We start from the raw sequence: 24,822 nt of genomic DNA, 5'->3' as shown, positions 1-24,822 counted from the left end.
AGCAGTATGAAGATGAGATTTAAAAAAAGGTGATGGAATAGAAGTTTTTTAAAAAAAGAAAAAAAATTGCAAGTAATTGTTCTTTTAAAGGATAGCATTCCTTGACTTATTAAAAAAAAAGTATACTAAACATTTTTAAATCCATAGCAAAGGAAAATATAGCAGGGAAAAAAGTTCTCTTTGTGTACATCTAATTTCCAAGATTGTTCTGAAAACATGTCTTGGGTTATTTTTTGTGATCTATGTTGTTGTTTTTTTTTCCACTGAGATGCAGAGGTATTGAAAGAGGTAAAAATTTCTTCTGAAACTCCATTATGCATTTGCAAAGATTTCCTTAACAGAGGCTTATTAACTGTGGCTACTTTTGCACCAATGCCTAAGATACAAATCGCCATGGCAATGCTATGGAAAGCAAAACAGGTGGTGTAATCAGGCAAAAATGAGGACAGTGGTCAGACAGTAAATGATGTGTTACATTAGGGGGTTCTGTGTGCTTGGTCAGAAGAGTTGTTTCACTGAAACTCTTGTTTCAGCTAACAGGTTGTTAGAAATTTGAATGACTTTGTACTTCACCCTGCATGGGATAATCAGATATATTTCAGTTGTGGAAGTGGTCCCACAGACTTAGGTTTCACTCAATTTTTTATTGACCATTGATTTTACTACCAGTTAAGTACTTGGGGTGTTTTACAGCACACAGTGCAACACTGCTTTTTCCTTAATTTTCTTGTATGACTGAACAACAGGAGGTGAACTTGTGCATTTTGAGCTTTAGATGTCAGTATGGAACCTGTCCTGTCCATGCTGTATTGAAGCAACAAGAGTTCATTAGGATCTTCTGATGCACTCTTCAGTGACTGATTCTTTGCACAATGTGAAGATTAGAGTGACTATGTAGTTCTTACTGCCACTGTTAAGGAGGTGAAACCTAATGTCCTCTACAGATATTGTTGTAAGGGCTGGACATACTAATGCAAAATCTCCTAAAATTCGGGTCAGTAACAGGTTAGTGGCTTCTGGTCAGCCAGAATGTTTATTACTCCATGGATAGGCATTATCCAGAATCACAGCTGCAGTCAGTTTTGGATTTGTTTGCTGTTTGTGATAGCAGCACTGAGTATCTTGATGATATTTCCCAAATTCCATCAGTAAGGAGTTTGTCACTTCCAGTGAAGAAGGTGATAATGAGCTGATACATGTGTGAACATCTGAAACTTCTGCAGCTATACTTCCAAACAGAGCTGGTAGAATCACTGAAACATAGAACTGTTGAGGCAATTTTCTTGTTTCTAGTCTTGACTGACAGTTCTGAAGTCCAAAACAACTTTTAAACCAGTAAAGCATTCTGGGTGTGTTAACACAGTATACTCTCATACCAAACAGGTGAAGTTTTTCTTGCACTTTTGAAGCTTACTAAATAAAAAAACTAAATGTCTTTCTGTGCTTTCTTGACAAATTTACAAATTTTCTGAGCAGTAACTTTTATCAATCAATAGGGTTGGGCTATGCTGTTTTAAAAGTGTCAACTTCCAAGTTACCCATGGATCAGGCCAGCATTATCTGGTAGATAGCAGTGGTGGGGTTTGCTGTGAGACCTATAAAGATGTGCTCTTGATGAATACTTCCATAGCCTATAATTAAACACTCTTCAAGATGAGTTCAGTTAAATCGTAGGGCCCAACCTTAATTAACTCCCTATCTGGCATGAGGTTTGAAATTCAAGGAAATGTCATCAGATCACTGCCTTTTATCATAAGTTTTATGAACCTATTCAAAAACATCTTACTCTGTTATGTGTGCAACTTCTGTAGAATCATCCTTATACTAAAAGAAATAATACTTCTTTCAAAACACTGTGTCCAACTACTACTGTTTACAGCTGGCTTCCCTTCCCCTCTCCTAGATCTCAACCTTTCAAGAATTTAAAAATATTTCTTCAGAAGGCTGTAACATACAGAAATATGCATTGTAAATATATTTCTGGTTTAATTTTCTGTTGTGTTAGGTGATTCAATGCCTCTCTATTCCAACTGGCGGTTGAAGGTGATGGAGCACAATCAAGGAGAGCCTCTCCCTTTCCCACCTTCTGGAGGTTGCTGGTCACCACTGGTGGATTACTTGCCTGAAACTTCTCCTCCGGGCATGTCACTTCACAGGTAGCTGTTTTGGCAATGCCAGTGGCAGTTTTTTGTTTTCATTTGTGTTGCACAAATACAGTCATTTGAAGACAGCAGATTAAAGGGCAGTTAACAATACATTTGTTTTCTGTGGGTTTTCTCACAGGTCTAGCAATTTAAGATTACTCAAACTTTTAATCTGGAGGATTAAAGTGTTTCTATTTTTATTATGAGCCTTCATCTTTTGCCTTATAACACAGCTTTGTGAATGTTTATAGACTGAAGAATACAAGTTAGAAGCATATTAAGCTCTTTGCAGCTCTTTGTAAAGTTCCTGTTACATTCTTCTAACATTCTATTTTTTTTGTTTTAGATGCAATATAGCAGTGATTCTTTTGACTGATTTGATAGTTGACCACAGTGTAAAGGTGGAGTGGGGAGGATACTTGCATCTTTTGCTTCATGCGATTTTTATAGGTAACTAACTTCTTACAGAAATACTTACAGTAACTTGAGGAATTTTTTACCATTGTACTGAAATCCCATTAATTTGATAATATTTACAGTATTTTTAAAAATTCAATTAAATGTCTTTCAGCTTAATTACTAAAATGTAGATTTTTTAGTGTTGTTTTAGGGCACTTTGTTTAGAAGCTTTTACCTCTTGTAGAAGACAGTAAAATTCAATATTTTGCTTTCTGTTTTTAAGTGTGGTAATTTTCATACGGAGCACAAATGAAGTTCTTACTTAAAATTCTTCTTACTTAAAATGACTTTGTACTTTAACCTTCCATGGGATTATCAGATATATTTTAATCTGATCAACATACAGTTTGTTAAACTATATGCTTTTTTTTTCTCTATTGAAACACTGAAAAAATATTGTTTAGAGAATTCTATATCTGTTACTTGGTAAAGTATAGCAGACCAATTTGAATACTGCTGTTTTTTAAATAATGTAATTCAATGTGCCCTTTGAGTATCATAAAGCCTCTCTGTTTTCCTTTTGTGTTAGGTTTTGACCACGGTCACTCTGAAGTCTATGAGCATTGTAAACGACTACTTTTGCATCTACTGATAGTGATGGGCTCTGGCAGTAATGTCCAGTCTGTTGCTTCTGTCCTACTCAGAAACAGAGAGTTCAACGAGTCCAGGGTGCTTACTGTCAAACAAACTACCCATTTAGATTACACTTTCACAGGTATGCTTTTCAGTTATTACATGTTGCTTGTTAAAATGACATGGGAAATTATAATACCTGTTTCTTACAGGCATTAATCAGATTTCTGTTGTTTTTCTTGCACATTTCTTGCAAATATTTTCCTGAGGCCTTGGCATTAAAATTTCTTTGGATTTTAATGAAGTCAAAATGAATGGAGTTCTCATTGGCACTTTGTGCTCAGTCGTCAGAGTTGGGAGCACAGTTGTATGAGGAATAGTAGTGGAAATCAAAGAGGGAGATCTGTGTTTTGGAACTTTAATACAGCTGTTTTCATGATGCCTTTGAAAATAAAAACCAAGAAGATACATCTCTTACTTGTTTATAGCAAGTTAAAATTTCCAAGTTTTGTCAGCTGTGATTGCATTCTTTATTGCCTATCAGAATATTTTTTGAGATAGGACTTTTTAATATTCCCTTTAACTTTACAATATTTAAATTATACAGTATACTTTATATTTCTATGTACCTCTTTATGAAGGGAATATTTTGATGGTGAGACTGTATTGTAGTTTCTATTAAAATAGTTCTTTGTGGGTTTTTTAAATTTAGTATTTCATATTATTTCAGTAGGTGGCAGCATATTGCCATACAGTTGTTTGTTCTCTTTTGATCACATCAGCAATGGTTTTATTACTTAGCAAAAGTAGTTGTCTGATTTGTGAATTTGGTTTTTTGTCGCAATGAGGAATTAAATTCCACTGTGTATAGTGGAAGGATTATTTTATAGGAATCTGTTCAGCAGAACTTTAATGGTGCATCTACACAGTGGCATGTACAAACCATTCCCTTCCTAATCTTTAAGGGCTTGGATAAACTGTCTAAACTGGACACAATAAAACAAAGATGTTTGATAGAAACTAGAATAAAGTCAGCATCAAACATTTCCAGCTGGGGACTAGGATAAGGTGTTTACAGGTATGAACGCCTAGCCCAAGGTTGGACAAGCTAATTTTTAATTTTATTTGAGCTGACTAAGCTCAAATACCCCAGTCAAAACTCTGTGGTTCTATAGTGAAAATCTGTGGTGGATTAGTGAGTCTTAAGCTTATTTAAGTACAAGTGCTCCAGTCAAAGGGCCTGCCAGTTTTCCTTGGTAGTTTACTTTCCCTCAGCCCTTCATGGATGGATGGAAGGGCAATGTGAGCAGTCACTGCAGTTGTATTTTATTGTCACATGATTCTTTATATGGAGGAGAAAAATCTTCTGGCCACAAGATTAAGCTAACTTCAGAGAAACTTTGTGCAGCCACAGGGGCTCTGCTCAGAGTCCATTCACTAGGTAATACTCAATGTTCACTGATTTCAAGTACTGTCAGATTCAGTGGGACTGGGTTTTACCAAAAAAACCAGATCATTAGTAAGAAATAGTCTGTATAATTTTGTTAATTAAGTTGAGATGCCTCAGAAGCTGATGAGCTCTGATACTATTGGTACAAAATCAAGGATAATAGAGGGGTTTTAAAAAGGGATCTAGCAGTTCCCAATTAAAGTTCATATAAGTCATGTGAAGAATTTGCATGTATGAGACTTGTTGATTTCATTGAAATTATTGCATCCATTAATTTATTCTCTTCTAAGTATTCTCATTACATTTACTAAGTTATTGATCTTTTTAGAGGGCTATTTTTTCCTTTTCTATATTTAATATTAACTGTCAGCTTAAAAGTGCATAATCATCTTGTTTCAATTTCAGCAGGTGTTCATGATTTTATACCTGATTATCAGCCCTCCCCAATGACAGACTCAGGGCTTAGTTCAAGTTCTACCTCTTCTAGCATCAGTTTAGGAAATACAAGTGCTGCCATTTCTCAACTGCAAACCACAATCCTCAATGAGGTTGACATTTCAGTAGAGCAGGATGAAAAAGTGAAAACTCTTATAGAATTTATTACCTCAAGGTAAGATTTCAATTTTTATTTTTGTTGAGACATATTTTGTGGAAAAATGGCAAACCTCTCACTATTTAGCATCATGTTTTCTAATTCTGTCTCTGTTTTATCACCAGTAAATGTTTTCATGTGATACACATATGAAAAGCTCTAACTTTCCAACACTTTCAGAGAATTTTGACCATCCTTTCAAGTCCTCTCTGTTTAAAAGTATTTTGCCATGTTTTATACTGAATTAGGGCAGGAACACATTGAGATTATTAGAGACCTGAAGATTTCTGTGCAGTTCAGGGATTAGCTAGTAGTAGAGAGCTGGCTATTCAAAAATGATGAATTTGTTGCACAGGACATTGGTAAAATCATCCACAGTTGTGCAGTTTGTATGATAGTTTATATTAAACTTTGAAGATAATGTTAATCTGAAATCCTACCTGTTCCTCCATGCTTTGATACTTTTTCTTTACCTCAGCCTAAATTTATAATTGTGTGGCATATCACTGGAAAGGAATTGGGAAGAAAGGAAGTTAGGAAGTGCATAATGGTGGTAGTTGTACTGGCTCTTTCTTAGAGTACTATTTATTATACTGTAACTATACCTTCCATCTATTGCATCTGTTATGTACTATAGCATCTCTTCCATCTTCTTACTCAGTTATTTCAGTTGGAACTGATACACTGCTTTTCACTTTGTCTTAACTTCTTGTATATTGTGTAATATTGGTCAGTTGTCAAAATTCCTTCCAATTCGTGCCTGTGCTTCTAGATGGTTTTTTTTAATGTGGTACGTAGTAGATTCTTTTGCAATTAACCTTAAGGTTTAAATTTCATTTAAATAATATTAAGGACAAAGGCTGTATTTTATATTCTGTTTACTCTATTTTTGTATTTTTTAGAAAAAGAGGCCCACTTTGGAATCATGAAGATGTTTCAGCCAAGAACCCTAATATAAAGAGTGCTGAACAGTTAACTGTGTTTTTAAAGCATGTTGTATCTATATTTAAACAGTCTAGCTCAGGTATGTTAGCAAACAGACCATACATGATCAAATATACAAGACTGTGAACTAAATAAATACTTTTTAAAACATGTAAATGCATAGGTTATCTATGAAATCACTGTAGGAAATTACTGCTTCTAAATAATAGTTTTCTTGTGTATTGCTCACTTCAGCTCATGTTTCTGTTATGACAGATTTAAATATAGTCTTTTAGGAATGGGATAAACCATCTTATTAATTTATTGTGAACAGTTAATATTCTAATCATAAATGTTTTATTATCTACGAGTCTCTCTAGCATTAAGTATTTGGAATACATGTTTATATTCCTGTAAAGATTTTTGAGACTAATACTTCTTGAGAAAAATGTAGAGGATGTGAGAATGTTTTAAATTTGGGAATGACTGTGGCAATTTACTCTTCAGTAAACTCAAATGGATTTGGTTTTTTATAAAGCATTGCTTGGCTATTTATTTCCCTTCATAGGAGGATATCAATTGGAACATCGTCTCAGTGAAGTTGCTTTGCAAACTGCTCTGTCGTGCTCCTCTCGCCATTATGCTGGGAGGTCCTTTCAGATTTTCAGGGCTCTGAAGCAGCCTCTCACTCCATCTACACTTTCTGATGTTCTCTCCAGACTAGTAGAAACTGTTGGAGATGCAGGAGAAGAAGCTCAGGTATTTGAAATTTTGCTCCCACTTTATTAGAAAACTAAGTCTGTCTAAATGATGTGTGTGCATTATTAGCAAAATTTAAAAGCATTGTTTTTTTCAGTTTTTTTTTTTTTATTTTTAAGTGTTTCAAATATGAAAGTTTTGATCATGACACTTCCTGAATTTCACCTAATTAGCTGAGGAAAAGTTGTTCACATTCTCTTCCACAGCAAGAGGCTCTTTCAGAGAGTTTGATACATGTCTTTACTGTAGACACCACCTCTTTCATTGTTAGAGAATACTGAGATCAGCCATATAAGAAATTACTTATTTTTGTTTTCTTTTTTTAAGAGCTTTATCTCATAAAGTGTTAACAATCATTCAGCTTCATGTCATTGTACATCTTAAGAGTGTATCTAATCTTTTAATACTGCAGAATAAGTCTGAATGACTTCATCCTTCAATCCATGCTTAAAAAAATGCAAACTAGAATTAATTCAGTAAATGCTTATAAATAAATTGAAGTTTTTTTCTTGTCTGGAAGCTATACTGCTAAATTGAGCTGTCTTGTGAGGATTGTGTTCTAATTGAAGCATGAAATAATTTAGTTTACTGCTACTGATTTTATATTTTTATATTACTACTTAGTAGATTTTCTGTGATCTTCCTTGTGCCTATTGCATAATTTGTAATGGCCTGTGGCTTTCCCCAGGGTTTCGTCATAGAGCTACTTTTGACTTTAGAATCTGCTATTGATACATTGGCTGAAACCATGAAGCATTATGATCTGCTTTCTGCCCTTTCTCAGTAAGTTCTTTTATTAGTCAATCTTTATTATGCATTTTTGTACATCTGAATTATTAAAAATTTGTATTATAAATGTAATTAAATAATTTCTTGTCATCTTTGCAGAATAATTGCATCCATATAGCAAAATTGCTTGCTCTGGTATGTTTTTATCATTCTGCCTCAAGCAAAACTTGTAAGAATCTAGATTTCCTGTAAGGAATATCTTATTGCCTTTCTGATTTACCCTCTTGGGTTCAATTTAATATTGTAGAAATGGAATTCAAGGAGTTTCTTATAGCTCAGTTCTGAAATATTGTCAGTTCTTCTTAACCTTCTTGAATGCTCTGCAGATGGTGGTCTGTCTTAGGCCTCAAGTTTGTTGTCCATGTATAAAAAAGTGTAACTGAACAGTCTGAGTCATTTGTGTGTCTCATTACAGTTTGAATGGTTACCTTGATGACTTTTTATCAAACTGAAAAAAAATGCCTAAATGTACAGACATCTCTGTATTTGTTTGATTCCCTTGCAAAGATTTTGAAAATGCTGAGATTTCTAGGAATACATTCAATTTCTCTGTATCAGAATAGGAAGGTGTTTGGTTTCCTCTGACAAATACATGGTAATAATTGTATTAATTCATTCATTTCCCTACTTTTATCACATCTTTAAATAAGTTGGGATGCTAGATCATCATTTACACAATCTTTTACATGCTATGGGCTAATTTTTCCAATTTTACTATAATTTTATGGTATTCTGGGATTGTAACAAAAAGATTGGGTAGAAAAGATAACAGGATACTGCAGTGATGTCTTAATGCTGTAAGGATATTTTAATAATAGATACAGAAATCCTGTATTTATGTGCATTACACTCTTAGGATGATGAAACAGAGTATGCTGCATGTGTATGTGATTTGTGTAACTTCTCTCTTTCTCTCTTTCTTTCTTTGTCTTTCTTTCTCTCTTTCTCTCTCTCTTTCTCTTTTTCTCTCTTTCCTCTCCCTCTCTCTCTTTCCTCCTTCCCTCCTTCCCTTTTTCATTGTTATTAAAATTCTTTGTTATTAAAATATTTTGCATGTAACAATATGTAATACTGATTTTATTTTAGAACCTCATACCATGATTCTGTAATGGGAAACAAGTATGCAGCTAATAGGAAAAGCACTGGACAGATAAATCTAAGCACAAGTCCCATGAATAGTGGCAGTTGTTTGGGATACTACAGCAACACAAGGAGTAATTCCTTGAGACTGAATTTAATCAGCGAGCGGAGAGGCGACCGGCGACGGAGCAACACACTGGATATAATGGATGGAAGGATAAATCATGGTGGAAGTTTGGCAAGGACTAGAAGCCTTTCCTCCCTGAGAGAGGGAGGGATGTATGATGTGCAGCCCACTACTGACCCTGTCAACTTGATGGCCACTATATTTTGGATTGCAGCTTCGTTGCTGGAGTCAGATTATGAGTATGAATACCTGCTGGCTCTCAAGCTACTCAACAAGCTTCTTATTCACATGCCTCTGGATAAATCAGAGAGTCGGGAAAAGATAGAAGAGGTGCAGAATAAACTGAAATGGAATAACTTTCCAGGCCTTCAGCAGCTTTTCCTGAAAGGCTTTACTTCAGCCTCTACACAAGAAATGACAGTTCATCTCCTCAGTAAACTCATCACAATTTCCCGGCATGCTTTGGTGGATCCTTCTCAGTTAGCAGGTACCTTTAGTAAATATGTGATAAAAATCTATCTTTTCATTGAATGAAGTAGAGTCAAAATCAGTAGTAATTGTGCTTTTGCCTTAAAGAAACACTCCTGTTAAATGCTTTCTGCAGCTGTCTGTATTACACTGCTAAATAGTGGGAATACATTACAGGCTATGGTTATCTCATAAGCAAGATTTCATGTAAACTTTATGTATTGACTGTTGTTTGCAAGTGAGTTTTAAGAGCTGTGTATTTTTTTTTCATTATCTTATGCTAACTAGCTCAAATAGCCCTGTTTACACATTTTTAGAAACAATGTGACATAGTGCCTAAAACTATCCAGTTTCATGGTGGTTTTGATTAATTGGTCCAGTGATGATTTTATTTTCATAATGCATTTTTATACCTAACACAGACATATCTATATACATCGTTTATACATACATGCTTAGGTAAATATATGTGTGTATATAATTTATATATCTCTGTGAAAGTATGTGTCATGCTGTCGGAATTTTAAATACTGGCTAGCTTCACATTAAATTAAGTCATTAAAAACCTTAAGGACTCCTATAACTCTGTTTATGTATCTGTTTAGGATTTCCCCTAAACATCTTGTGCCTACTTCCTCATCTGATACAACATTTTGATAACCCAACTCAGTTTTGTAAAGAAACAGCTGACAGGATAGCAAAGGTATGTAACATGATGCTTGGAGAAGTATCCAGGAGGATATATATACCAGCACTGTTTCTCTATTTTTTGGGGTCCCTTTTGTAATACTTCGATGTGATTCTAATAGTAATATACACATAACTATAACAGGCCATATTTTAAAGATGTGATCCAGTCAAATTTATATACCTGGACCTTGTATCAACCCCTGAGTTTGTTTCTATAGTTTATTGTGTAAAATTTAGATTTCAAGAACAAATTTTCTTACCAATGATATCAATTACTTTTTCTTACTTGTCTGATTTTTCTACTTGTAATTTTGAATGTCAACCTAATCATATTTTAAGCATGCTTCCTAATTTTCTTACAAGAAGAAAGTGCTTCTTACTGATAGAGAAGAAAAGGTTGTATGTTCTTTCTTTTACTTGTACACAGTAAAATGCACCTTGAAATATTTCTGAACTGTAGTGGCTATAAAAGAGGTACATGGTGCACAGCAGCTGTTAGCCAGGATGGTGTTGCACTGGCCTGGCAGAGTCTTTCTTTTAAGGAAGAATGTGGAAAGGGGAATAGGAGAGAGCTGTGTGGCACAGGAGCTGCAGGCGTACACCTCTGGCTGCTCAGGCTGTGACTTGTGAGCCACTAAACCACTGATGCTGTACACAGGCTGACTCAGAGTATGTGCCTGATGCAAGTGCAGAAATCACTGCTGCCCTTAAATACTTGTATTACCTGAGTGAGGGATATTGGTTGATCATGCCAAGTGCATAAATAAATAAACTTGGAACATGGATGCCACAGGACCAAAATTCAACAGAAACTGTAGGTCAGGCTTGTGTGATTGGTTTGATTTCACTTACTAGAAAATAACTGAAGTGAAATCTTAGTAATTAAATTTTAGAGTGAAATTTAGAGGGAGAAGTGCATAATGACTCAGGAATGCTTGGATTTAAAAAAATTACTTCTGATATAATTAAATATGGTTTTGCTTTTCAGGTTTGTGCAGAGGAGAAGTCACCAACTCTTGCAAATCTGGCTCATATGATGAGTTTATACAGTACACACAGTTATTCCAGAGACTGTTCTAACTGGATTAATGTAGTGTGTAGATACTTGCATGACTCTTTCTCAGATGCCACATTTAACCTCATAACTTATCTTGCAGAGGTAAGGTTTTACTGGAAGTATCTCATGTTGACAGTTCATTGCCAATTACTATTTTCTCATGATTCTGAATATCGGGGGAAATACAGCATATCTTCTCTAACAGGAAAATATTACTAAAATGTTCTAGGATGTAGAAAAGGTGCCATTTTGGAATGCAGTAATTTATAAGTACCTTGAAATTAGAATCCCTCTAATCACAGATCTCCTTTTATTGGAATGGTGTTTGGTATTAGATATTTAAATTCTATACTACATGAATATACACTGTCCTGGCTTTAGCAAAATAAGCTTAATTTAAAATTTTAAGAGACCTTCTTTAGTCAGGTACACACATCTTTATCACAACTTTAAAAATTAATTGCAAAGTTCATTTGTAAGTAGTGCATAATGTAGAAAAAGATAATTTAAATTATAAACATCAGTATATTATTCTGCTGGCCATTCATGCAGGAAAGCTGTTAAGTACTTTGTATGAAAAGCTTATAGAGCTTGTCCTTGAAGTGTATCACTTCAAACTGATGGAGGCATTTAAAAAAATTTGTTCATTCTTACAAATGACTTTATATTTTTTTTTTTTGTAAAACTGCATTTACTGACCTTCCTTAAGGTGTTGCTGTAATTGTTTTTCATACAGTTTTAAGACTTTGAATTACTATGAACTTTTATTTAGTGAAAAGTGTTTTACTATTAGGTACTTTCAATCTGTGCTAAAAATATGTCAAAATTCAGGGAAAAAATTAATTAGGACAAAAACAGTTGTGCTGTTGTATTACTGGTTTTTAGTGCTAAAGCAAAAAGTTTGAAAAACAAGAAGTGGTACATTTAAGTTTCTTGAAGGGAAAAATAAATGTGTGTAGAAGTTAGCTGTATTTTAATGTTTGCTTTCACTTTTTGCTACCCTAATTAAATTTTGTATTTTAAAAACCTTCTTTTAGCTGTTAGAGAAAGGCTTGTCCAGTATGCAACAGTCCTTGCTGCAGATCATTTACAGTCTTCTGAGTCATATTGACCTATCCACAGCTCCAGTGAAGCAGTTTAATTTGGAAATCATAAAAGTTATTGGTAAATATGTTCAGGTAGGTACTCTGAAGAACTGTAAAAGCCTGTCTGCTCTTTATCAAAATGGTATCAAAATTACACTTGAATTTTGGGGGTCATTTATTTCAGATATAAGTAAGATGCTTGTGGTCAGATTCCATAGGGGTTTTTTTCCTATGTACTTAATCCACCAAATTTTGTATTTGTCCAATGTGGTTTGGATCTGGTGGCACATGTTATCTGGGTGAATGTGCATCTATGTACAGATGTAAGCAACTTGTCATATGTAGTTAGAGATGATGATCCTTCAGCTATTTAAACACAAGGAAATGTTTACTGCTAAGCTGGACAAATGTTTTATTTATGTGTATATGTTTTAAAAAGAAAATTTCACGGTTAAATGAATATTTAAATCACTCTCAGTAATGTATCTGTGAGGAACTTTAAGGTGCACCTTAACAAAATTGAGTACATTTTTTATTAAAGAAAGTCCCCAAAAGATGAACCACAGTGTTTTGCCCAAGGTAATTTAAGCCTTTGTACTCGAAACACAAATTTACTGAAAATCTATTACACAGAAGAAAGTCTAGCATCTTACTGAAAGATTTTATAAAAATGCCTGGAGCATAAAACCATTTCAGTGCACAACATTCTCTTCTTTTTTCTCTGAATTCCATTATTGGTGAATGTATTTCAGTCAAATGGTTTCATCATAATTACCAGGAAAGTCGTGTTCCCTGGACGTTTTGTTATTGATGGATATGTACTTTAGATACTGTGCTCCTGTCAGAGTGCATTAGGCACAATGAAATGATTAGCATTAGCTGTAGTTTCTATGGCCTGGTGGCTTGTTGCTTCACCTCTAACCCCTCTCTGAGCAAGCTTGCTCTGAAGCAAGCCCACAGTACCATGGAATGTAATCTTAGATGTAAGCTATCAAAAGATGGTGCTAGCGAAAAAACATTCCAGGGGAGTCTTAATATATTTTTGATAAAATAAAATGTGTTACTGTAAATGACAAAAGGAAATATCATAAATTATCATGTCTTGTTTTAATTTTCTACTAAGCTTTGGGTCTTTTCAGTCCTCTGCAGTGACAATGGCTGTAAATAAATCTAAGTTGCTACAGGACAGTTCCAGTTTGAGACTCCTTTTTTTTATGCTTATGATACATAGAAATGGAGGAGATTAGTGAAGACTCTCATTATCTGCTAAGAAGCATAAAACATATACTACTTAGAGAACTGAAAGGGGTGTTTACTTATTTTAATGCAATAAAATAATATTTAGACAAATATGGCCTCCTAATTAAAAAAAAAAAAAGACATCATGCTAATTTCAAAAATTGGGATATTTAAGTTTCAGGCAGAATCCTTGCATTTCTGGGAGTGTAAATCTTAATCCTTGCACAAAGCTGCTTTTATTTTGTCTCTTCTGATTCTTCACAGTGTGTGTAATTGAAACCACTGAATTATTTACATTGTCTTAATAATTTTTTTAAGTCCCCTTAACTCTGCTTCTGCCTCTTATATTCTCACACTTTTTCCATAGCATTTTTTAAGCACTCCATTGGTTTGATACTAATAACTTTGTAAATGTTTTCACTTCTTAAATAAAATCTTTTGTATTTCCTCAGGTATTTCAAGAAATAGTTTTGCTTGTTTCAAATTGCATTTACTCTCTCCATAACTGTAAAATAATTGAAGATGGCCAGAAGTGGAATTGTTAATTTGAGTACTGTCAGTTACTGTAGTTAAGTGATAGTTCAATACTCTCAGTTTCTGTCTCCTGGGTCACAAAGGGCAGTTTCAGACAATGGTAAAAAACATGGTGTAACTACAGAGATGGAGGGACATGGACTGAGGTGTGGTTGTTGCTGGCCCAGTGAGCTGGAGCTAAGCCTGCTTGGCTGGACCTAACCATGCTCCATGGGATGGCCACTGCTTTCCTGGCTCTTCAGGGTCTGAGGTTTCCCACCTGTGCTAGCCCCTTCAGCCATGGGTAATACATCAGAGGCTTTGGGTTGGGGATTCTTAAAAAATGCTACTGTACATAAAAATTGCTGTCTTGGTTGAAGGGATTGTTGTGTGATTTGTGTATGTTCTCTTCAGAGTCCATATTGGAAGGAAGCCCTTAATATTTTAAAACTGGTGGTGTCTCGATCAGCAAGCCTTGTTGTGCCTAATGATATTCCAAAGTCTTATGGAGGTGACATAGGCTCTCCAGAAATCTCTTTCACGAAAATTTTTAATAATGTCTCCAAGGAGCTACCTGGGAAGACCTTAGATTTTCATTTTGATATATCAGAGGTAATTATTATATTTAGATGACAACGCACTTATGACTTGCTGTTACAAACTCATGTGTTATTTTTTGTTAGACTTCTGCATTTATATGTTTTTTAATAAGTACAGTTTTTAAGAATGGCAGAGATTGAAGTTTTATGTACTTGTAAATGAGAGTGATACTACAAGATAAATTTCAAATTCTTTTATGATGTTTGTTTGCCTTTTCCCCCTTTTGAATATTTGCAGATTGAATTACTGAAAGTCAGTAAGGTTATTCTCAAGGGTATCTCATCTGTGTCAGAGAGCAGACAATGCAGCTGGCTGCGCATTGCAGCTGAACACACCAGGCTTTCAACAAATGAAGGGATGTGCATTCAAGGGCTGGGAGGATTAAATCCCTGTACTGCAGTTTTGGCATGAATTTAGGGAAGGGGGAGGAAATTTAGAGGAGGGGATAGGATACAAAATGTAGGAAATTCAGTGTAAGAGGGATACAGTTGGAGAAAAACCTCCTGTGGCTAAAAATATCACCCCTACCACCAATGATACTCCTTCTACATCTGAAAAGGGGAGTAGGGCCAAGTGACTGCAGTGTAATGTAGAGACATGAAAATTGTAGAAACTTTAGAAGTGATCAGGAGTAAGAGCCCTCGGTTGAAGCTAACCCTAGATAATGATAGGAGATATAGATGTCATAGGAACATTACATAAATTGGCAAGTACATTCACTACTGAAGTTTCAGGGCATGTGGATAATTGAAAGATAAGATAAATTCCCACAGAGTTCATTGGGTTAGCATTTGCTGTCAAAAGAGTTGAATTTGATCAGTTTTTTCAGAAGTGTGTGTGTGTTTGTGAAGTTTCTGGTCTGTGAAAATTTGTTCATGTCAGGGAATGATTCTACAGAGAAGCTTTGCATCTTTTAAACCTAAAACACATTTGATTTTAAAGTGTGTTTAAAAATATAATTGGATTGTCGCATAAAATGTGCATAATTCAAAGCCACACAAGTGGACAGAATGGCCCTTGCTCCATAGGGTACACGTATTCAGCTTTGTATTTCCCAGTGAACCAAGGCTCTGTGGATTTGACATGGGTTTTACAGAATGCTTACAAACAGACCAACCCTCCTACAATTCATATAATGCTGAATTCTTAAGTCAAATATGTGGTCTTTATTAATATAGATTTGAATTTTAATAAATTGTTTGTTGTCTTTGCTAGACTCCAATTATTGGGAATAAATATGGTGATCAACACAGTGCAGCTGGTAGAAATGGGAAGCCAAAAGTCATTGCTGTGACCCGGAGCACTTCTTCAACTTCATCAGGCTCCAATTCAAATGCACTGGTTCCTGTCAGCTGGAAGAGACCACAGCCATCTCAGGTATATTGTGCCTCAAACACTTCATGCATATATTAGAGGCAGTGTGTTTGTGAATGTATTAAAAAAATGCATTGAAGTGTTATTTGAAGTCTGCATTGTGTCATAGCAAAACAGTAAATTAATACAGCATAAACTAAAAGCTGATACTGGTGAAAAGTAAAAAAAAATTAAGATTGTTTTTAGAAGATGTCAATATGCAATATGACTAGTTGAATATGAAAAATTTTCTGTTTTTACCTGGACCTCGAGGAGCTGCTGTGCTATGTGATTTTCTTTGGTATATTTTTCAGAGAAGGACTAGGGAGAAATTAATGAATGTGCTTTCTCTGTGCGGTCCAGATTCTGGTCTTCCCAAGAATCCTTCGGTAAGTGGTGGTGGTGGTTTGTTTTGGTTTTTGAACTCAACTAGCAGGATACTATTGCATTTTTAGTTGTTGGTGAAGTTATGAACAGTGGATTTGGACAAGCTAGTTTTGGTTCAGCAGTTCACAAATCCAATGGAAAGATTAAAAGGAAGAATCAAAAGTAATGGATTACTATTAGTCCTCAAGGACTCCAGTGGGCATGGTTGTCTTGGCTAGAAAAGAGAATTGAACTAGATCTCCCCTGTTCTGACTACCTCTCTACCTAGTCCATTACAGATGCTCTTGAGCAAAGGAGTAGCAGTAGCTGAGGACTGCAAGGGTGTTGATGCTGTATTGAAAATATCATAGAATCCATTGAAAATAACCAATGGGTCATATACCTTGAAACATGGTTATTTATAGGAACAATAGTCTTAACTGTTGATTAAAAATAGGTTGATGGTTTTACTTCTTTATAAAGAACCCCACTGGCGTACTATGCTTGATGGTGGTGATGACATTGACAACTTTTAAAACAAAGTGGATAGCCTACCTTGGTTATCATCTGGAACATAGTTTTTTTATTGTGGCATAACAGTTCTTACCTGAGAAAAATATTGGTGGGAGAAGGATCTTGAATCTAGTGGAAGAAGCTAAAATAAATAAAAATAGATGCCTGAAAGCTGGAACTGGACATATTAAAAAACAGTGTATGGAAATAAACAGAATATTGTCATTTGTGAAGGCCACAGTAGTAGCTCAGTATTGGATCCCTTTTAAAGGTGTACAGTCCTTCCACAGAAGTTTGTAGGTGTGGTCTGTGTCATGTGGCTGATTATTATGATGGATTCTTTTGTTCTTAAATTTGACTGATATTGTGGTTATGAAAATGAAGTTTGGGTGATATGTTTTTCTCTCTATTTATATATTTGTAACATTAAGGAGAGAACGGTACCACTAATTTCAAGATGTAGTTTAAAATCCAACTAGTCTTGAAGCAAAGTGTTACCAGTACAGGGGTAGACACGCTGCCTGCCACTAATTCCACTAAACGGCAGGAAGCAGGATAGCTGACTTTTGGAGTTACAGAAATCGGAAGTTCTTACTTCTGTTTTTACCTATATCTGCAGGTTGTGTTTTCTTCTAATGAAGACTTGGAAGTTGGAGATCAACAAACTAGTCTAATTTCAGCAACAGAAGAAGTGATTCAAGAGGAGGAAGTGGCTGTAGAAGACAATACCAGTGAACAACAATTTGGAGTTTTTAAAGACTTTGACTTTTTAGATGTTGAATTGGAAGATGCGGAGGTGAGACCTTGGGGTTTCTTCTGTGTATTTCCATTTGAGAGCATTTTAAAAATAAGGTTGTGTTGGTGCACTTCCAAGGAATTGGCAGCCCTACTAGCTAATCCAATTCAGAAAAATTTATGACATGGTGGAGTTTAGATAGAGAAACCTGGGCCAAAAACTTTGCAGGGTTAAGTTGTTGCAAATTGTTGGCTGGTTTTGGAGGAAAGAGTTGAGGTTTTTTTGGAGGGATTTAAGTGACTTTACCTGAAAGTGAAGTCATATGACAGTGTAAGCCAATGTCAGCATGAGCACCTGGGTACCACGCAGGAGAAAACTTAATTATGGAACAGTGTGTTAAGAAAATGGCATAATTATTGTTTCTGATATGTTTCTGGATTTTGAGAACTTGATGAAAGGCTTTCAAAGTAACAAACTGTATGATACACTATCTCATTATATATGATTGACTTGCTCTCTATAATTGCTTGCTTTGACTTTTACATTATATCTGGTATATTGAAGTTCTTGTATTTCCTCTACTTCTCCTGTCAAAAAGAGAGAGGGAAGGTAAAACAAAATTAAGCATTTAGAAATAGTGAAGATTCTGTTAACAACTCTTACTTGTTTCAGATCAATAAAATGCTTCAGACCAGAATTTGCTGAAGCTTAAAAGTATGACTATAAAAGGACTGGGAAGGAAAAAGTAGAATGTTCTGTAGTTTCTTGCAGTGGTTTTGTTACAGTCTATGCAAACTATTGAAATAGCAATGGATATCCTTGCTGGTCATGAGTCTACAAGTTACTAAGAATATCTACCTATTATCTAGACCTCTTTACAGGGTTTCCCCCTAATTCTTTAGTTTTATCTTGCTTTCCTCTTGCTTCCTGTGTATTGCTTAACTTGAGCCAGAATTTGCACCTTCTAGGAAAAGTACAGGCTCATTATGGTCTATTGCATAGATGTAACCACACACTATTCAGACACCATTTCCTGTATTGAATACAAGTTCAGAATTGAGTCTCAGTAGTATTTAAACTTTATTTTAACACTAGACAGGACTTGACAGATAGGATAGCAGAAGCTGAATACTTTACCAAATGAAGTTAACCTTTAACTTCACTTTCTGTGCTATTTTAATGGCAGGTCATAATTAAGAAAAGACAGTTTCTTCTTCATTACTTGCCTGAATGCAGCATGTAGTGCTGTAGTAAATAAAAAAAAAAAACCCAAAAAACACTAATATGATAGCACAGATTTAGGGTGTTATTATATAAATCATGCACTTGGTATAAGAGCTGTGGCTTATTTTTTCACCAAAAATATAGCATGTTCTTTATTGCTATTAATTAAATGCCAGCAGTATGAACTGGGGCTTTTACATTAACATCTGAGTAATATCCAGATTAAACCTAAATGCTTCAGCCCACAGTAGTAGTACATTGTTGTACTTGAAATTATTTTGCTTTGCAATAACTTTTCATCCTCTTTTGAGGAAAAGAAATCACCAAGAGAGAAAGGGATTGCAAAATGTTTAGTTTGCATGTTTAATGAGTCATGGTGATTTCTTAAGTCACCACACAAGATACTCTTAAGGCAGTTTTGGAGCCGTGTTTGGGGCTAGATGTGGTGTTACAGTAACTGTAGACGGGTGAAGTGAACTTCACCAGGTTTTCCATATCACTTAGCTGAATTGTTAAAGGTTGATGAAGTGCTTGAGAAAATCAAAGCTCATTATTATACTTGTGAATTAAAATAACAGTGTTTTTAAGATATGGATGCCACTTAGTATGATGGATATTTGAAACTCAAATATCTCAGCTTGAAAATGCACAAGCATGGATCCAGGGTATTGGTATTCAGGGTGCACTTCATAAAACTGACACTAAGTAGCTGGTAAAACAGTTAGGGACAACATCATCTTTTCTACACCCTGTATATAATTATTGTTAATAGTGTTTTGTCACTTGGATGTGGTCAGTATAGATTCATGTGTGTTAGTTAAAGAACTTCATCAATGTTTGTTGGAACAGTTGCTTTACATGTTATGCTAGAGAAAATGTATCATAAGCATGCTGATTTTAGTGTTTTGTCGTCAGTTTGTTGTTTTTTTTTTAATCTCATTAGAAAGAGACATTATTTTAAATACTAGCTTTTTGATTAAGCTTTTTTCCAGAGCTTGAATCAGTCTTTTACTGTTGGCAAATCCTATGTAATAAAACATTTTTCCCTGGCTCTAGAGTATCTTTAAGTGTTTGTCCTCGTTCTTTCTAATTATATGTGTTTTCCTTTTTGCTAACCAGGAGCTGCAGGTAAGTTGCAGCCTGGTGCCCTGGCTTGTTCATCTGTTGTTGTCTGTGATGTGTTTGTACTTACTAGTCAGATTATAAAATCAATACTGATGTAGTTTTAGATTACATATTGAGTTACTTTCCAAGAAGATATTCAAAATATTTCTACTTCCTTTACCATATATTTTATTTACAAGCATTTACCAAGGTACTTAAAATTTTAATAAAACTAAAGGGCTGATTGAAACTCTGTTCATGATGCATTCAGTACTCATATTTTCTCTGTCTCATTTGTGTATTAAGTTAAAATTATGTTGAAACTTGTACATACCAGATGTGTGCACGCTTTTCTATTCCAGGGTGAAAGCATGGACAACTTCAACTGGGGCGTTCGCAGGCGCTCTCTTGACAGCATTGACAAAGGAGACACACCGTCCCTTCAGGAGTGCCAGTACTCTGGTAGCACACCCAGCTTGAACTTGACCAACCAGGAGGATACTGATGAGTCTTCAGAAGAAGAAGCAGCACTGACTGCAAGTCAGATACTGTCTCGTTCACAGATGGTAGGTTATTTTTCTGTGGAAGAAATCCGAGAACTTAAGCTTTCCCTAGCACATGTCATAGATAAGTGTGGCTCACAATTCAGCCTAAGTGACATAGTAAAGGAACGAAGTTAATGTGGCTAAGCTTCTTTTTCACAACAGCATCAATGAAGGAAAAAAGTTACTTTATGACATTGATGGTACATAATGTATAATTTTAGAATGCTCTTAATTGTTTAGTGTCTTTACACTTACATTTTTTTAAATATAAGCGCAAAATTGCATCTATTTTTTATAAAGTGTGTGTCTTTGTGGATTTCTACACCAAAAAACCACTCCAAATGCTAAATAAGATTAAGAGCATTAAGTGGTCATATGGAGGTCTAAGCACAGAAATTGCTAAATTAATTATGGATTTTGAAACCTGTGTACATATAACTTAGGAAAATCAAGAATGGTGGCCACTCAAAAGTCTCTCTGCATTACATAAACGAAATTAAGAAAAAGTTGACTTGATGGGGAGCAGCTTGATGTGCATGTTGCTTTTCGGACTTTAGGCAAAGTTTGTATTAATGTTGCTCCCAACAAAATGCTCTGCTTTTCGAGCGTTTCAGTCTAGCAAAAAGAACTTCTAAAACAAGAAAGAAAATAATTTTCCTTAACGGAAAAACTTCTTTTCGAAGTGAAATGTTGCAGAAATGCATGTGATGCTTTGTAATAGTTCTAGTGTAAAGCTGTGAAATCCATCACATGTGAATATATTCAGATAGCTAATAATACTGAAACAACCTATTTCAGAACTAATGTATTCTTTACCTGAAATTTGTGTTTCCTTTGAAGAATTTTGTTTCTTTCTTTTCTGTCTTAGTTAATCAGTGATTCTGCCATGGATGAAACAGTGTCAGATCATGCTGGTTTATCACTTCAGTCTCAAGATTCCACTAGCAGTGTGGGAACAGAAGAGGTGCTTCAAATCAGAACTGAGACCCCAAGTTTGGAGGCTTCTTCTCTAGATAACTCTAGCAACCAGCTGCCTGAGGTGGGGAGAAATGTGGGCTGGTGCATGGCTGATTTGAGCTCCTTCTAGTTTTAGTAGCAACTTTGGCTTTCTTTTCAACTGAATTTTCGTCTGTTACACTGATTAGTTGATTTGCTTTTAATATTTCTAACCTGTTGGCATGTTCTTACAAAATGTTCCCTCAGCATGGAGATTTCCTGGATGGACTGAGGGAACTCACCACAGGTTAAAAATATTCTTGAAGGGCTGATCATGATCATTTCATGGTGCAGAATGAAACAGGCTAATATTCAAAATGCTTTTACTTGATATGGTTGAAATTCTTCTTGAGCGACATTTTCTTTCCAATACTTTTTTATTTTTCTTCCCCTGTCCCCCCCCTTTTTTGTTTTGCTTTCTTTGGGTTGTGATTGGTGCTATATGGGAATAAAACCTCAGGCCAGCTGTGTTAGCAGTTGGTTCCATTAAATAATCCTTTAGTAAGGACTACAGATGCTAGTGGTATACTTTTTTGGAAAGGCCCATGTGGACTGAGACAGATTTCAAGCTAATGGCCGCCTGCAAATCTGTGAGTACTTCAGTTTATTGTGTTTTCAAATGTTTGAATAATTTAAAATTTAAAAAGACGCCCATAATTTAAAACAAACTCTCATCTGCTACAATTTTTCTCTAAATGGCTTGGTTTAGGTGGACTTCTTATCTCTTCATTTAAAATTATTTATGCTACTAGCAATCTTATTTTTATTTGCATAGTGTTAGCCAATCCTATCTTTAACTATGCATGAAATTTTATTGAGTATTCCAGAAAATTAAGCCATTCCTATGTTTACTTGTCTAACCAGTGATTGCACTGTTGACACTTAAGAATGAGTCTTCAGCCAGCCTGGTTCAAACAATTTACTGACTAGTTCAAGTTTCTAAGGGCTCTAGTTTATCTGTTTGCTACTAGAAAAATTGCTCTTACTAAGAGGCAGACCACAGATGTAGCTAATATTTAATGAAGAAAACCGTAACAAAAGAGTCTAATAAAGGGAGCATGACTGATTTCCTGTAATAAAACCCTCACCTTTTACAGGTGTAACATTGTGATGCTCATAAAATGCTTTCCCCCACATCTTTTCCTATTTTCCCATTATGATTATCTATGTGCTTTTTAAAAAAAGTGTTTCATTACACTGCTGTTGATAAATTGTCTCAGCTGTTGCAGAGCACCTGTGCTTAGATTGTCAAACAAATTGTTATCACTTCTTGTGCTCCTCTACAACATCCATTTCTCATACAAAAGAATTTTGTTTGAGGAAGAACACCTCATCTGGGTGAACTTTTTGCACACAGAATAGATAATTTATGTTAAGATTTCAGAAGCAAGAAGCAATATATAAGCTGGAATTTTATAGAATTAAATTCACCATAAAAAACTTTTGTCTTCTCCCTTGGTGTGGGCCGTGGTACATCCTCAGCTGTAACTAATTTTTACATTTTCATAGTTATTTCTGAGACTGCCCTTAGAATTCATTGGTCTTCTGCAGCTCCCTTTATAAAATCACTATACTGCTATAATTCAGGTGAAAATATTCACACAAAAAAGCACCATTGTAATTTTAAAATACGGAAAACATTTAAACTGGGCTGTAAAATAATCCTGTGACTAGGCAGCATTCAGAACAAATTGCTGTATATAAAAAAATTACTGCAGGTGCATACAAATGCATTCACTAGATATGATGTGTTCCAGGTTTATTTTGTGCTTGTTAGAATATGAGATTTGGACAACTATACAGGTTTCTTCAAGCAAAATTCAAACACTCACAGTTATTGCTCTACAAGACTTAGATATCTGGTTGGATTTTGTTGCCCAAAAAGTGAGCTGGCCTTATGCCTCTTACCAGAATGAGCTCGAAAATATGCACATGATTGACTCATCTTGAAATATTTATGATGCCAGTAAAATGGATTTTATTCTGAATATTTATACTGTACAACTTGTAGCATAGAGCAGTTGTTTTTTCCTGTGCTCCTGTACTTTATTATAAAGCTCTCTCAGCACAAGCATTTCATTGTATGCCAACTGCCAGTTATCAAAATGTTTTTAATATAAATAAGTATATATCAAAGTTATCTAAGACAATATGGGAAAAATTGAAGCCATTATTCATAAACAGGAGTGTGCTGGTTAGATGAATTGAGTTCCTTGTTTCCCTATGTCTCATAGGGATGCTGTATTTAAATTAATTGTTCACTTAAATGCATTTGGCTGATTCCCAGAAAATGCAAAAAACATGTTTCACATTCCAGTTAAGAATTTACTGTCCATCTGAGAAGAATAATTTTGTTCACAAATATGTTTTACAGGCTAATGCATATGAAAGTTTCTGACTGAAATGATTCTCTGTTTTACTCACTTGCACTGTAGATTTGTGAGGGAGTAGTTTAGTAGAAGTAATTTTCCCAAGGTTCTGTGGCATTGGTAACCATATAACTATATAAATATTGGTAACATATAACTATATAAATCAGCTGTTTAAGATACTTAAGGAATATTCGTACTGGGAGTAATGTCCAATGACACACTGAAAATGAAATGAGGAGTCATGGCACTATGAAGATTTAAACTTGGCAATAAATTTATTATTAATAAGTGTATTTTCAAAAAGTGCATCTCTCATGCATATATTTACCAGTCATGATCAGTGCAGTTCTGTATCCTGTGTTAGCACCTGTAACAGAAATGGACCATTGGTTCAACCCAAAGTATTTTGTTGAGGTTTTGTAAAAGTGTCCTGCATTCCCATGTGCCTCAGCTGCTTGGTAGGACAAAATTACTCTTCTGTGAAAAAAAATTCCAGATTTTACTTTAACAAAAGAGGCATAAGTCACTAGCTGTGTCAAATGTCAGCAGTGTCACATTGAGGAGTACCATAGTCAAAGTGAGATTTGGTAAGGATCACTGTGAAAGAAAATTATGTTTAAAGCTGAATTTTCCTTTCTAATACGTATACAGTTATTTAATGTCTAAGAGGATCTGTCTCAACTGCTGAAAACCATGAAATGATGTGTATGCTTAGAGGCTGTCCAAAGGTTCCTTGACCAGTTTTGGATATGCCAGTAGAGAAAGACCAGCATACTAAGAATGAAAATATGTGGTAATTTGTGTCTTTAGGAAAGAGCAAGTGTTATTTTTATTCCACAGAGAAATCCAATATAAAGGTTTCAAATTAATTAATCATAAATTAACTGAATCTTAATTCATCTGTTCAATATAGTGATTTAATGAATATAATAATGCTAATGGAGGAGGGGAGAAAGGGTTGTTTCAATATTACCTACATTAATTTAATTATCCTCTCTCTGTAATTGCCTGTTAATGAAAGCCTGCATTTAGAGATTCAGGGTAAAACCATTAAAAGATGCCCA

At 34.9% G+C, this 24,822-nt stretch overlaps 1 protein-coding gene across 9 annotated transcripts in view; it reads left to right on the top strand.

The window, feature by feature from the left end:
* FRYL (FRY like transcription coactivator) overlaps positions 1 to 24,822 on the top strand; it is a 162,719-nt gene that overhangs the window by 117,089 nt on the left and 20,808 nt on the right. For 7 of the 9 annotated variants that reach the window (XM_059470914.1, XM_059470913.1, XM_059470909.1 and 4 more), the window contains 17 exons: positions 2,006 to 2,156; positions 2,491 to 2,594; positions 3,133 to 3,318; positions 5,032 to 5,236; positions 6,121 to 6,242; positions 6,711 to 6,901; positions 7,590 to 7,684; positions 8,777 to 9,384; positions 9,971 to 10,068; positions 11,044 to 11,214; positions 12,150 to 12,290; positions 14,364 to 14,561; positions 15,765 to 15,926; positions 16,217 to 16,291; positions 17,401 to 17,577; positions 20,208 to 20,411; positions 21,259 to 21,429. In XM_059470914.1, coding sequence (XP_059326897.1) covers positions 2,006 to 2,156; positions 2,491 to 2,594; positions 3,133 to 3,318; positions 5,032 to 5,236; positions 6,121 to 6,242; positions 6,711 to 6,901; positions 7,590 to 7,684; positions 8,777 to 9,384; positions 9,971 to 10,068; positions 11,044 to 11,214; positions 12,150 to 12,290; positions 14,364 to 14,561; positions 15,765 to 15,926; positions 16,217 to 16,291; positions 17,401 to 17,577; positions 20,208 to 20,411; positions 21,259 to 21,429 — 3,059 coding nt within the window. The remainder of the gene's footprint in view (positions 1 to 2,005; positions 2,157 to 2,490; positions 2,595 to 3,132; positions 3,319 to 5,031; positions 5,237 to 6,120; positions 6,243 to 6,710; positions 6,902 to 7,589; positions 7,685 to 8,776; positions 9,385 to 9,970; positions 10,069 to 11,043; positions 11,215 to 12,149; positions 12,291 to 14,363; positions 14,562 to 15,764; positions 15,927 to 16,216; positions 16,292 to 17,400; positions 17,578 to 20,207; positions 20,412 to 21,258; positions 21,430 to 24,822) is intronic. The other 2 variants (XM_059470915.1, XM_059470907.1) reach the window with 1 other exon arrangement.

Source organism: Ammospiza nelsoni, chromosome 4 (genome assembly GCF_027579445.1).
Source record: "Ammospiza nelsoni isolate bAmmNel1 chromosome 4, bAmmNel1.pri, whole genome shotgun sequence".
Taxonomy (NCBI): Eukaryota; Metazoa; Chordata; class Aves; order Passeriformes; family Passerellidae; genus Ammospiza; species Ammospiza nelsoni.
This window is presented reverse-complemented; position numbering and strand designations above follow the sequence as displayed.